This window comes from Saccoglossus kowalevskii, chromosome 10 (assembly GCF_978046115.1).
Source record: "Saccoglossus kowalevskii chromosome 10, keSacKowa6.1, whole genome shotgun sequence".
In the NCBI taxonomy this organism is placed as follows: Eukaryota; Metazoa; Hemichordata; class Enteropneusta; family Harrimaniidae; genus Saccoglossus; species Saccoglossus kowalevskii.
Genome location: NC_140650.1, coordinates 16,099,397 through 16,114,509, shown reverse-complemented (window position 1 = coordinate 16,114,509; position 15,113 = coordinate 16,099,397). Strand labels below are relative to the sequence as shown.

General features: G+C 36.3%; 1 protein-coding gene across 1 annotated transcript; it reads left to right on the top strand.

Annotated features, from left to right (window-relative positions):
* Window positions 1–598: 598 nt before the first annotated feature.
* Window positions 599–14,225, top strand: LOC146737891 (uncharacterized). The gene is made up of 11 exons (XM_085504726.1): window positions 599–810; window positions 1,391–1,575; window positions 5,511–5,633; window positions 5,950–6,088; window positions 6,238–6,363; window positions 6,456–6,533; window positions 8,644–8,708; window positions 9,023–9,237; window positions 11,435–11,572; window positions 12,599–12,754; window positions 13,261–14,225. Exons 1-11 carry the CDS (start codon window positions 747–749, stop codon window positions 14,180–14,182), a joined length of 2,211 nt encoding a protein of 736 aa, XP_085360852.1. The 5' UTR covers window positions 599–746; the 3' UTR covers window positions 14,183–14,225.
* Window positions 14,226–15,113: the final 888 nt, after the last annotated feature.

Here is a 15,113-nt window from a genome sequence, read left to right as displayed (position 1 = left end):
AATATGAGGTTATTGCGAGGATACCGCAAAGTGTGCACGAAGACAGTACAGCGGGAGTATCGACCGACGCGACCTTATTATTATTATTATTATTATTATTATTATTATTATTATTATTATTATTATTATTATTATTATTATTATTATTATTATTATTATTATTATTATTATTATACATATTTTCCTTCCAAGGATACACTATGGGAATGCCGAAATTCAAAATATTTTAAACAGAATCATTGAACTTCTTTGTGTGGAGTCTGGTCAAACCCCGGTGGTGTTTGTTTTCATTATTAGATTACGCGCGTAATCATGCTATATTTGGAATTCGCATTCCCTTATATAGTAGGATGAAAATACCCGTAAAATACCACAAAATTACGGCACGCTGTAACTTATGGCGTTACAATGACAGATGTATAATAATTAAAAATTATTTCATGATAGAAGGATTCACACAATAATGGACAGCGCGATATAGATCCTAGTGTAAATAACTTCTAACGTGTTCTAATGTGTTTTTATGTGTCCAGAGACATCGTAACAATTTAATAGACTTGGAAACGCCGCCTGTGTCGCCAAGAGAACTACCGAATACGACAACACATGGTGGATCCAAGCAGAGAAACCCGTTAGTCTACTCAAGTAACAGTACCTTAGTTAACGTCGAAACCGACCATTATGAAGTGGATTTCAGCCAGTTGGAATTGGCTGAGGTTATTGGTCAGGGGGCATTCGGAAAGGTCATGAAAGCGGAGTTAAAAAATCAAGCTTCACGGAGCTTCACAGTTGCAGTGAAAATGTTGAGAGGTATTTTCCTAACATTAGTACGGACATTTTAAATACATATACATTAACGTTTATGCATTTATTTACAAGTTGTTTATCTTTAATTCGCTCAGGTGTATATTCAGTTATCTAATCATAAATTACGTAGCTATTACACAATTTCTTCAAGACTTTTATAAACATGTATAAATAATACTGATACTTGATAATACATTTCCATTTTATATTATATTTATAATGATTAAACTGCGTGCAATACAATTGAACTTTTCTATAATCTTTCCCCCAAATAACTCATATTCATAGTATATATATATATATGTCTCTTAAATATAATGCAAACAACAGTCAGTTTAAAGGTTTATTTTATAAACAACATATGCTTAAATGCATAAACGATGACCCATACATACATTTCAATCAAATTACGGCATATTTCTATTAGGTACAACATATGTTACCATAGCAATACTTTACATCTAATGTAAGCACGAATTGGACAGATTTAAACTGACAGAGCATACTGCAAGATGATTAATAACAATGACGGATGCGCCGTGTTGCTAAACGACGCTTATTGTTTTGTGTGTTTTCCCCATAGCAACCGCCTCCAGCGGTGACCGCCAAAACTTGCTCTCTGAGATCAGTGTGATGAAGCAAGTTGGACAACATCCAAACGTCATCAATGTGATTGGTTGCTGCACAAAAGTCATGCCCATCTGTTTAATAGTTGAATACTGTGCCTATGGCGATCTCAGAAACTACCTCAGGAATATACGAGAGCTGGTCAGTATTCAAGTCGAATTTATCACCATATAGACACATAAATAATTACAATGTAATGCACTTCATACTGTCTTTACAAAAAATGCTAATTTTTGACTGGTAATATCCCTCTGCGGTGCTCCAATTAAAGGGTTATTGACTAAGTCACATCAAGAAAGGTAGAAGGACGTCAGATCATATGGATTCACTATTAATTTTATCTTTTATAAAGGCACATGTAACGAATAATTCAAACGTTACTATGGCGCATATTTATAACGTATTTATGCTTTCAGGAGTCCAAGTTTCCGTTAACATTAAACCAGACAAATTGTGAATATGAACTCTGTGCTACAGCGGCATTCAACCAGATTTAATACAGAAATAATTGAAATCCATTTTAACAAATTTTAGTAAGTCATTATATTTTACCGCACCATCGGCTTATAAGTGCATAATTTCGGCATATGTTAACAATCGGCTGATATAACAACAGAAACATGAGCAACAGAAAGATGAATGTATCATTTGCCCCATCAATTCCAGAATATAAATGTCTAGATAATTGTCGTAGTTAAATTACAACAAAAATACAATACGTGCATTTGTTTCAGAAATATGTGTCAAGTAACTAACATGTGGTAATTGTACTTCGCAATTGTAGTAGAAATGAACTGAAGAATACACAATTGTTTTGTTAGAAGTATAACACAATTGGCCGTGTCTCAACATTTGTTTCCTATATATTTTCCGATGAAACATATGACCTCTTGGCATATAAAATGCATTGATCATCATGTGTATGTGCACAGCCGTAAATACAATCCAACGTCTGTAATTTCCTGTGCTAATCGAAAGTGATGTAAAGAGTTTCGAGAAAAAGAAAATAACCAAATCCTGTTCCATATCTGGCATCCACACTGTATATAATTCGTGGGAGTAGATGTAATTTGCTATATATGATGTGGCTAGAACGTCACAAGAACTCACATCGCATCAGTGTTTATGGCAAATTACAATATTGCAATTTAAAAGCGGTACTGTTTTCATCACGACTCAACAATAAACGTCAATGCACACACACATTTGATTTTATGGTAGTATGACCTTTGATAAAAGTTAATAATGCATATTATAGAATTTGAAAAAGTCATGATAATAAAATCAATTCCTGAAATGTATGTACATTTTTGTGAGCTGCAATTCAGAATAGGCGTTCGGTGTATGATGGTAATTTACAATCGTGTTTTTTTCCTTGTTCGCGCAGAAGTACTAACACCAGTAACATCGTCAAGTACATTATCTAAGAGCCGAAGGTGCGGGGGGCACTGCATATGACGTGTCGCCGTGGGAAAAGATGTACACTTGTTATAAGTAGCACGATCCCCACGTGCGCGCAGGACACAGCTGCTCACGCGATACTTAAGCGTTGCAATTAGGCCAGGGTAATGCGATTCTCTGTTTTGCGTCTTTTTGCGCGTACTGTTTTTTTTAAGATATCCGTGACGGGCGGAGCCAATACTATACACAAAACACAAGGTTGAGCATATCGGATATGGTGATCGCTATAAAATGAATGAATCTTACTAAACACGAAATGCGAATTAACGCCCACCTGTGACAGCCACTAGTTCCTGTCATCTAAACTCCTGTTAAATGGCTGCACCAGGACACATTGTAGTACGAATGGAAATAAACATGTTACTCAAAGAAACTGACAAATTTGAAGTTGATCTCGTTTCTCCGCTTATTATGAAAACTATTGTACATTGCTTCTGATGAACAGCCATTGCCTTCTGAGTATTTGACAGATTACAATGGCCTCCAATTACCAACTACTCTTTCAGTATAGTATGTGAGTTGACGTAATACAGTTAATATCTTTGATTTGGCCTTACGCGAACGCCCAGATCAAAGCCGCGGTCTCTGGGGAGGAAATTCGACGGTGACAAATATTTTATAAGTGCTTAACGTGATTCAAAATCTCGTCTGCCTGGATTTAAAAGCTGATTATGACGTCACACCCTATTGATGAAGATAGAGTGGGTTATTAGAATTCAAAAGTAGATTATTACTCGACATAAGTGTCATTGACCCCGATCCTATTCTCACGACAAGACTGTTAATGTGTTACTACTCTAGCATATTGTCAAAATATTCCAAAGATCATTTATATTCACTGAATCGGTTTTATTATGACATTAGTTCAATGTAAGTGTTTCAAAGTCTTTGTTAGACGTACATTAAATTTAAAGCCATTTTATTAAATACATTTGTGGAATGAAAACACTATTTTTATTGGTTAAGTTTAAGATATACGTGTTTTGGTTTCACTTTAGGATGAAATAAAAGATACCTACATCCTATTTCAACTGAATTTAAATTTAATTAAATAGTTGTTAATTTTAATTCATATATGAGACTACAATTTAATTACATTGAATTTAATTGTGTAACGTAATTAAATTGAACTGAAGTTAGTTTCCCCGCTTTCTATGACATACCTGTGTAAAACAAATAATTATTTCAACAAACACTGGTGATATTATAACTGTGTTCATTTATTGGAAATATCTTTAGTCTACACTAGTGTGTGTGTGATACATTTGGTCGGGGGTAACTCAGAATCATGTTTAGTTTATTTTAGTTTACACACGATTGTTTTTTTATTTTGCCCTTTATAGAATTTAGCATACGTTACATCATAGGGGATGTATACAGTTATTTCAACAAATAATATAAAAATATTTGTCGAGAGAATCTTTCCTAAATTACAATTTAAAATAAATTCCATGATTTAGTATTACCTAGAATGCAACTACATATGACTTCCCAATTGTATTTACTGATCGGCAATACAATTGTCATGTATGATTATTGTCAAAAAAGTACATTGTATGGCTTCTTATTTCCCATGTAATATTGCCTATTATACCGATATATATAAATGATTAGCGTTTGTGAAGTCGCCGTTATGTCTACATCCTAATGTAAGAATGTAAATGTTGTTTGCTACACGTGCTACACAATTAGGGCAGTGTACTGTTTTCGGTAAAGTGGTTTCAAGACGGTCTTCACGTGATTTTTCAATCGCAAATTGATTGTTTTGCCCTCCTCCTCAATTGTTTGGAACAGCGTATATTTCGTTCAGCCACGTTAGGTCAACTATTCCGCTTCGTTACTGTAAAGGGGTTAATTAGTCACTGGGTTTTAATTTGGCTTATTTCGCTGACTGGAAAATGCGCTAAATTAAAACCCAGTGAATATGTAAAATTTACCATAGAACACATTATCTAAATGACAAAACCGTGAACTTAAAACCCACTGAATATACCTGAAATGGTAAATCAGTGAAATTTAAACCCAGTGAAAATTAGTCATTTTACAGTATGTGAATTGAAATGCACTTCTTTACTCAAGACATCGCACTTTATATAACAAATAATGTATGCATTATGGTAACAGTAAATACAATTTTGCTTGTATGTTGAGACAATTTTTGCTAATATTTTGGGACATTTTCTTTGCGATTAATTAATGACAGATTTTATTATTTTAAATCACCGATTCCGACAAGTTACATAACAGATACTGTTAAAGCTGCGCTTGCGCAAACATTCTAGAATGGCTTTATATTGTATTGTGTACAGATACTCTGGGTAAGAGTAAATCTCTTTGCAGTTAAAATAAGGTATAAATGGAAAATTCGTGTCGTTTATTCCGTTTCATTAATTGTATAGCTACACGTACCTAAATCTTTCATGACGTTCGGAAAACTATCGTATCGGTGAAATAAATATTAAGCTGTCATTTCCTGTCATTGCTAATTAATCGGGATGGGTTAATACACGCATACAGTAAGTATTCTGAAATTATCGTTTGTGTTTGCGTTGCTATGAATTTCAATGAATGTCATAATGATGATTTTTTTTCCTTCTGTTTCATTTATGGCGAAGATGATCGAAAGAGACGTTGAAGAGAAAGATGAAGAGAAAGCGCTCCCTCGTGAGATACTAAGAAAGAAAAACTCGTATGTAATTGAACAGAACAATATGTCTATTGCGCCACCTACGTCTCTGGTGGGTATTACTTGAATGTATTTAGCATATCATTATTCATATATAGCGATGAAAGTTTGTTCATTATGGCAAATTTATTAGTGAATTTGTCAACCAATCATATCATTCTCTTTCTTTCTTTCTTTCTTTCTTCACGAATTATGTGTAAATTTGAAAACAGCAAACAAAACATCTGGATCTGAGTAATAATGTAATAAACATGCAACGTAAAAATGTGTACACCATCTTTCCATTCTTTTACAATTTACCGTGTTGGATGTTAGCTGCATCGTCAGATTACCTAATGCAACTGTTGATTGTTTTATTCAAACAACAGAAAACGGGGAATGTTGACGATACGAATAAAGTCAGTGCCGAGAAACTACCATCACCACTGGAGAAAGCTAATGAGAAAGAAGAGGCAGAAGAGAGTGATGCACTCTTAAATAAACACGAAGACAGTGTTCTTAGTAAAGGTTCGTGTACTGAGAGTTCGGGGGTACATCGTACGTGTTTCATGCCATCATATCGTTTAGCAAGTTGAGGGAAGATGTTACTTACTACAGTATTGTGATTGTTATAATTTACCATGTCGTTTCATTGTTGTTAACTCTCTGTGATCCAGGTTGCCACAACAAACAGAATCCGAAATGCAAGCTCATATCTCCTTACGCAGTCTACAAAGCAGATGGAGAATTCTTAAAAATAATCTCCACACGCCGGAAGGACAACAACGGCAACACAGATGAGGGTAAGCTACTATCGGTGGTATATCTGGTACTTACAATACCCTATGCACTCTATTATTATCAAGTAATTTTCCTATACATACTTTTTAATTAGGTGGTGAATATGCTAACAGACCTACAGAAATTCCAACACAGGACTCAGCAGAGAGGGAAGGGGAAGAGTGCAGCCAGGGTAAAGACAATAACAAATTATTCCGTTTTGCTCGTTTTATGTGTGAGATGTGATTGGAATACACGTAACAATGAATACAATAATGGGACTTGGGTAGTTACAAAACTTATAATTAATGATATGAATAGCAATTGATCAATGCCATTATATCGTGTGTTTTTTAAGCCACGCTGACATAAAATACGGTAATGGGGTCTTCCTAGAAATATAATAAGTATTCAATATTACTACTGCTATGTATATATGTAAAATGTGAAAGTTGATAATTTTTTGCAAGGGATTGTGTGCAACTTGCTCAATTAGAATTGGGTTGCGCATTGTGATAAGATCAATTCGAGATATAGGGCATTTTATCTGAGCTATTTCTGTAACTGTTCATAGCTGTTAACAAGATAACAATCCCATAGGCTGATTGGCGATCCGCTCCGCTAAAAAAACATTTGTTCGTGTGTTGCCATGATGGAACATGAACGTGAAGAAAACGTAGGTTTAGAATTTCAATCGGAGCCTCGTACATAGTTCTCAAAGAGCATCCAGTTTTCAGAAGTCACTTCACTTCTTTGCTAGTGCGTATTTTGCTATTATTTATTATATTTACGCAGGTTGACTCTTTCATCTAGATTTAGATAAGGTGACAAACATTTTATTTCCCTAATATCCCGCTTGCATTGTGAAATATGAAACTATTTTTTTTTTACCTTGGCACTGTTACTTAATTTTAGCTACCTTGCCGTCCATTCCCGGATGTTAGAATGATATATGTCCGAGATATGTTAGTTTTGTCTGGTTTATATCTTCGATTTTATTTACAGCTTGAAGTTTCATTGCAGTTGTCGTGACTATTTATATATTGGTCAACGATATTGTCAGAATATCTCAGATACATCACGAACTCAAATAGAATTCTAGAAATTATCCCGCAACATGATTATAATATAATCTGAATATAATATCAAACAACCGAGATAGAAAGAGAATTTGTGAGATACATTGCAAGTCAGAATTGACAAAAAATAGTCGATCATTTAGAAGCATGGTTTTAGACAAAGGTCGACACCATGAAACATACTAAATAAGTTTATTCTACGCAACGTGTTACACGTTTGTAAATATATTTATTGACCATTGCAATCTATTCCCTACTTCAATTTGGATTCCCGGCCTTTGACTGTATTTAATTTTTAATTGCCACATAAAATCTGGTTTGCACATAGGTAATGAATAGAATAGCATGCGTAAGCCGATTTTTGCGTATGCATAAGTGGCATATAGATGAAAATACACCTCATCTTTACCACACGCTAATACTCTGTAGAGGCACCTTAAATACTGGCGGCAACTCAAAAACAAAATACAATGTAGTAACTTTAGGCACACATTCAAGCAAAAATAGAATGAGATATGTCCGAGATTCTGACTCAGATATTTGTACGAAAATACGAGCAAAATCAAGTTTGTGGCTGTTGTCAGGAGTGCAGGCGTAACCTGCCTGTCTAGTTTGACCAATATTGGTATAAATCCCCGAAAAGAAAATTCACAGAAAAATATAAATGCCGTTCCTGACAAAGTATTCCCCCAAATTCGGGGCAATTGAAAACGATATAAAAAAACAAATTCGGGTCCACACTCAAGCTGTGTACAGCGAGATATGTTCAAGGTTTGTAATCTAGGATTTGTAGGAAGAGATACATTTGGCGCAATGATGTTCAACCACCTAAGAAGCGTGAAGATGTGACCAGCATGCCTGCCAAGTTTGAACAAAATCAACCAAGGCAAAAAATCACAGAAGAGTTGATACGTGAAGAATGATGGCACAAACAGAGAATCATACACAGACAAGTGATTTCAAGGGCAATCCTAATGAAGCGGATCGCCAACAAGATAACAAGATATAAACTAAAACTAACGATCGATAAATACATTTAAGGCATATCGCATTTATTAAACCGTGATTTTCTTGCAGCAACTAAAACGGAAATGCACTCAGTCGCAATGATAGAGATACATGTTTAGTGATTTATAAGAGAAAGCCTCAATTTCCCACTAACCATTTACATATTTCTTTGCCGTTACATTTAATTAAGCGTTTCTATTGGATTTCCATCCACAGAATCAGTTAACCAGCTGACCACGGCCGATCTACTTTCATATGCAAGGCAGGTTGCAATGGGGATGGTAAGTGCACAGATTATTAGGCCCTGACTCTATGCTCTAGGTTAGTCAGTTCATGCAATTGTGGCTCGGCTTATGCACTTAATGATTCCGCTATTGGTGGGATCGTAAATAATTGAGATTGCGTATTAGTTTATTACATATACTAGTAATCTCCTGATCGAATTAAACTCTAATTCAAGTCAGGTGATAGAATTCGTTCCTGTAATTGCTTTGGTTGAAATCCCTGGTAAGCGTTGTTATGGTTTCTCTCGAAATGAAAGTGTGTCTCTTTCACGATTGTATGTTAATTATACATCTCCATATATGGTATATAGGAGTATCTGGCTAATAAACAGTTTGTTCACCGAGATCTCGCGGCCAGGAACATCTTAGTGTGCGAGAACAAACTGGTGAAAATATCTGACTTCGGCATGGCAAGGGACGTTTACGAAGACAGCCATTACCACAAAACTACTGGAGGTAAACTGCCTTTGAAATGGATGTCAATTGAAGCCATTTTTGACCAGATTTACACTACACAAAGTGATGTGTAAGTTCAAGTTTAAGTTATAGAATATCGTGGATGAAGCTCAAGAATATGTTGTATTTATATATGTTTGTCCAGACATGTTTTAGATTGCTAAAAATGAATTAAAATTTTCAGTATCTCGAGCAAAGCGAGAATCACGTTACCTTCTACCGGGGTCGACACATTTCGCGTTCCACAATACGCAAAAGTCCGCAATGTGCGAAAAATCAGGACTGTTATTAATAATAGTAAAATAATACAAGCGAATTTATCTGCCATTCTGTGTGTTGTAATTTTGCCGATGAAATTACGTTCTTGTCTGTCAATGCGCCAAACATTGAGAAATCGGGCAGCTTATGCACCAGTGGTGGAATAGTATGAATTCTAGGATGACGTGCGGTACCTCAGTAAAGTTGCATTCATCCATACATCCTGAATATCACCATGAGATTAGATTGAAATAAACACTGAAGCGAGTCTCCACTTGTCATAAACATTGTAATGTCTAATCACAGTCAGCTTGCGCACACGTGATAATAAATAAATACAGTATTTACTATATGGGACCGCCGTCTTGAATGCGGCATAAAACTAAATAAGAGACAAGTTGTGAAACGCGTTTTTCAGATTCTTACAAATCGGGACAAAAATGCCAATCTTTCACAGAAATACGATCCGTTGGCGGTAATATTAAGCCAACCGATAATCGTCGTTTTTGTTTGGAAAAATCCCTTAAATACGAACATTAATTACACGAAGAACATAGAACACTTTCCCGGGGTATTTTTTGCATGCGTGCATTTTAATGTTTTGGTGACTTACTTCTAAATTCGATTTCTAAACCCGGAAGCTATTATAATAGACCATTTTCCGTTCACTGCGAGAATAACGCGTTATGCGTGAAATCGAACGTAAAAACAGGACAAACAAAGGTCATAGCGTCGTAGTGGCGTCAAACATCGCGTGGGATTCGACAAACGCGAAAGTATTTTGGGGATATTTCCATGCTTAATAATGTGCTGTACACTTTTGATGATGGACAATTTCGATTAAGTGAGGGTATTCGAAAGCAATATTCCTCTGTCGAAGATCGGCCGGTCGGTATGAGTTACGAAATAAAGAAATTCGAGTACAAAATCAAATCGTTCGACTTTTGCGGCAGACGTTCGACGCGCGTCTTTCATGCATCTCACGAGATCTCGCAATTGTACGGAAAATCACCTATTGCTTACAGGGACCAGTGAGAGGTTTTATGCAAATCATCCGAAGTAGTAATACATCTAGATCTTTAAGCACAGACATTCTTCATCATTATATAACCGCATCATGTAAACATTAATTAAGATTTGAAAAAGGGGCCATGTGATTGTACATCAAACTTTGGTGTTGAAAGGTAATATGTAAATCAGTGTATATTAATAAATAGAGGACATAGTGCTGAGGAGTGTGCTACATGTGCCAAAGGGAATTGGGAAATGATGCATTAATATAAAGTAAACGCTTTTGTAAATGCTTGAAAGATTATCCGCTCCTTCCGATTAAGTAAAAAGATGGGAAACATGTCCTTGCAGGAAAAGTAGTCTATAATCCGTTAAACTAATCCGGATCAGTGCTTTTTTTTCAGATGATCGTGAAAAAACCAGTTGACTAATATCATGTTTTATTAAAACTCTTATTCAAATCAATAAAAAAATGATGATGAGCAAATACCTTGTATTTTTGGGGAGAGCTTCGTATGAATTGTAACTCTTAAAGCCACCTAATCGTAGTTTAGTTTCATAGACTGACATACTCGTGATATGCTATGCAATACGAGGGTTGACTTTTATTTGTATTTTTTGAGAAATAAAATTAGAACACTTTTACTCTTGAAAAATTCATTCTTATAAAAGGCTCATATAGGAAATAAAGTCTGGGGTTCATTGTTTTTTTTTTCAAAATCATGAGGTAATATTGTATTGTTCCAACCACTGTGGCATAACTGCACATAGAGATTCCAAATTAATTCAATTAAAAATATAATGATTAAACCTAACTTATATGACAATATTTTAATTCCTTTTCCATCTCCGTTTCCTATCACTCGGTCTATTGCAGCGTAAAACTTATAGAGAGTGCTAGGAATATATATATATATATATTTCTAAAGAGTTAAGTTGTGTTTGTCTTGTTTTACGTTAAACTATAACATTATTATATAAATGTCGTGAATATACAGGTGGTCATTCGGCGTTGTGTTGTGGGAGATTATTACACTGGGAGCCTCACCGTACCCAGGCATATCTGGAAAAAGACTGCTTAAAATGCTGAAGACTGGCCACAGAATGGAACAACCTGACAATTGTCCACAGGAAATGTGAGCGAATATTTTTTTGTAATTTATTTTTCGATGTTGCTAGTGTCGAATTTCAATTTGCCATCATACAGGGGTACACCCACATGGCTTGTACATAGGGCATGTTTGGGTCATGAAATGACACAGAGATACACTAAACTTTCACCTGGTCGTATGTTGATATACACAACGTTAGCAACTGACGCTAAAGATCTGGTGTTTTTTTTTTCGCCGATTTATCATGGGGTGGGGCTAAGCCGGCTAACCAATAGAGCTATCATCAACTTGCAGATACTGTAGCGATGATTGTGCGCTGAATTGATTACTGGTGATACGACTCAGTTCAATTTAATTCAATTTTACCATTAATTTAAACATGAAACATTCGTGGTCCATTAAATCGCTTTCCCTATTTTCTTGGGAGACCCTTGAAACTGCTAAGCAACGTATTAGCAATATTGCGTTTTCATCAGCGGTGTGAATTATTTTCGAGTTAGCCATGTTAAAAGGTAATCACTTGTAAGGCGACGGTTCGCCTGTGTAAAGGTTGGCGTATCGCAATTCAATAGTTCACCGCAATCAAATGCACATCTCAACGCAATTTATAATCCGTGGTTGGCTAACAACAACTCCCTACTTATATTTGGCCAATCAACATGTCAGTTATAAGAAAATAATGTTGGTATAATGGTGACGAGTCTTTCTTTGAAAGCCAAGCGGGTGACACTTGGGTGTGGTTGATCATACATAGAATTATTGTAGCAACCCCAAATCTTCAAGCACCAATTGTGTCAAATATTTGTTTTTAACGGGGAAATACAATAGTTGAAGCGGGAGTGTCGACACCTGCGCACGCGCGGGAATTGAGTCCCAAGCGGCGATAAAAACACACGCTGAAAACGCAAAGGCTCATGGGTAGACGCTTGCTTGTAAACAATGACACGCTATGGCCATCTGACGCATGCGCAGGTGACGACTCCCCCGCTTTAAGCTAAGAGGCGAATGAAATCTGAAATTCATGTCACAACATTTGAAATTTCTTTCCAGCTACCATATCATGCGCTCCTGTTGGCAGGCCGCTGCAAATGACCGGCCATCGTTCACCCAGCTACGTGAGCAATTGGAGAGAATATTGGAAGACAGTCAGCAATACATAGATCTCTCCTTGGATTATTACTACAGGGTACCTGATGCAGAGAGTAGGTGAGAAGTATTACCCAGCTTTCATTGCTCTCAGCAAACCTCAGAAGTATTGTATTTAAAACAATGAATCCAAGTTGAATTATTCAAATAATAATCTGCATATTGTAAAATACGCAAAATGATGTAATCCACGTGTTATATTTAGAAATATCGCACACTTTTCTATTTTACTTTTCTCTAATGAAAAGTACGGGAATAGAGATCACATTCTTTGTTCATCCAATGATTGGTCACGGTGGTGGCGCCATTCACTGAAGATCGCAAACTGTCAAACGTTCTACAGAAATATTGTCCACCATCCTAAAATGCCGGTGGTATTATGCAGAATACTGATGACGCATAATTTGGCAGTTACATTGATCATTATAGTAGTTGAACATAGGTCTTGGAGCCCCAGATATTTGTGTATACTGTGGCATAATGGGACGCCAGACAAATGACGTAGGGTGATTAGCACACACCAATGGTTTCTTACCATATTGTTTCGATTGTTTTGTTTTTTACAGTGGAAAAAGTAATGACGAAGAAACTAGCGGGAACAGCACCATCAGTGGCGGCGATGGTGCGTCAGCTCAGTCTACCGGAGGTCACAGCCCAGATATTAGTGATTTCAATTCCACCACGACGATGGGAGATTCTCATTCGTTAATTCATCCTGCCAGCCCTTGTGACGCCACCGTGTCATCCTCACCGAGTGTCTGCAGCTTGCCGTGTATGAAGGAGGATTACAATGTAGGCTGTACGAGCGGTATTGAGATGTCGCCGCCGTCCGATGTAGGCGCGGGTGAAACTGCTCAATGTGTTGCCCGGATAGCTGAAGATAACCAGGTCGAATCCAAAGTCACAAATTTGGCCCCTCAAGCAGCTTTCATGGATAATCTATCATATGAACAATTTGAAGAGGTTGTGCCAGGTCCTAAACTGAACAGAAACATTGTTATACAGCGAACACCAAACAGATATCTTAACTCTGATAAAAATCTCTTTCATATAAGCAATAACTGTTTGGGCGATGATGGCAACACGCATAAAACAGTTAATGTACCAGGAACGATAGCTGTAGGAACCAATCTGGGAGTTCTTACAGAAACCATCGACAAAAAAGACCAGTTACGTCTCCAGAGTAAGAATAACCAGATAGAACATGGTGGCGGATTGCGGCCACATTCTTTGGACATATCCCAAACGGTTAAAGCCCCGATGCACAAAACGCCAAAGATCAAAGTCGTTTCAGCAGACGAGTCGGAGCGGAGCGCACTCACACAAACACAGGGACTACCTTCTGCTCGTCCTTTGGCAAAACTGAAAATCTGCAATGGAAATGGATTAGTTCCTCAAAATGGTCCATTTAGTAAATCGCAAGCTCCTAATTCAGTGCCGAATGTGCAGTATGAGAATGTAAAAGTTGTACAAAATACTCGAGTGTAAGAGAGAGTTTGATAAAAATAAATAATAACATAGATTACAGTAATGTATGGACAGATAATTCGTCATGATTTGAATCATGTATAAGATACTGTCATATGAAACATGGGGCCAGCTGTCCTATGATCCTAAAAGAGTGTCGTGCAAAGTATGACCACGTATTCTAACGGAATTGAAAACTGGACAGCTGTGTTGACATATGAATAACATTACGAATTCTCGAATACCAAAACATCGCGATGCATTCGTAATCTCAATACGCAAATAGTTGTTTTAGCCAGTATATTGATAGTACAGATAATAAACACTGTTCGTTATTTGTGTTTTTTGAAACAGGGACATGTAATGGCAATGAACATAATTTAGGTTGAACCTTGAACGCAAGACTACCTGTAAAATAACTTCAACTATTTGGTGACGTCAAAATATGATATGAGGCACTTCCGTCCATTTCCCATTGCAGTCATGCGTTCCATTTACTCATAATTGACCATTCTTTATAGAAAAAAAATCGACATAACATAAACATCATGTTACGTAACCGAAATTTATAAACTGGCAAAATTGCAAATTGAACAGGTAATGGAAAAAAATCAGATTAGCTTAATCAGTATTTCCATCCACATACCGTGAGACACGCTGAAATATCCACCTCTGTGATACTCGAATAATCAACCTAATTCATTTGAATTTCTTTTTCATTGAAAATGAGTAGTATTGTATAATCGTATATATAATGGGTTTCCAAGACAACCCTTATTTGAGAGTCTGCTTAAAATTGATAGAGTCAACTCCCCAAGTGCGTCTTGTCGTAATGTACAAGAGGTGTTTTAGCGCCACGCACGTGCGAGGAATACAAAGTGCTACAGTCATGAGATTATTCGAAACTGAAAACTAATATAATTCTATGGTATTTATTTTCAGACTGTAAATA

Coding starts and splice junctions, on each gene's coding strand:
- LOC146737891 (XM_085504726.1), top strand. CDS start 747: ATGAAAGCGGAGTTAAAAAATCAAGCTTCACGGAGCTTCACAGTTGCA. Junction 6,089..6,237: donor AGACAGTGTTCTTAGTAAAG/GTTCGTGTACTG, acceptor TCTGTGATCCAG/GTTGCCACAACAAACAGAAT. Junction 11,573..12,598: donor GACAATTGTCCACAGGAAAT/GTGAGCGAATAT, acceptor ATTTCTTTCCAG/CTACCATATCATGCGCTCCT.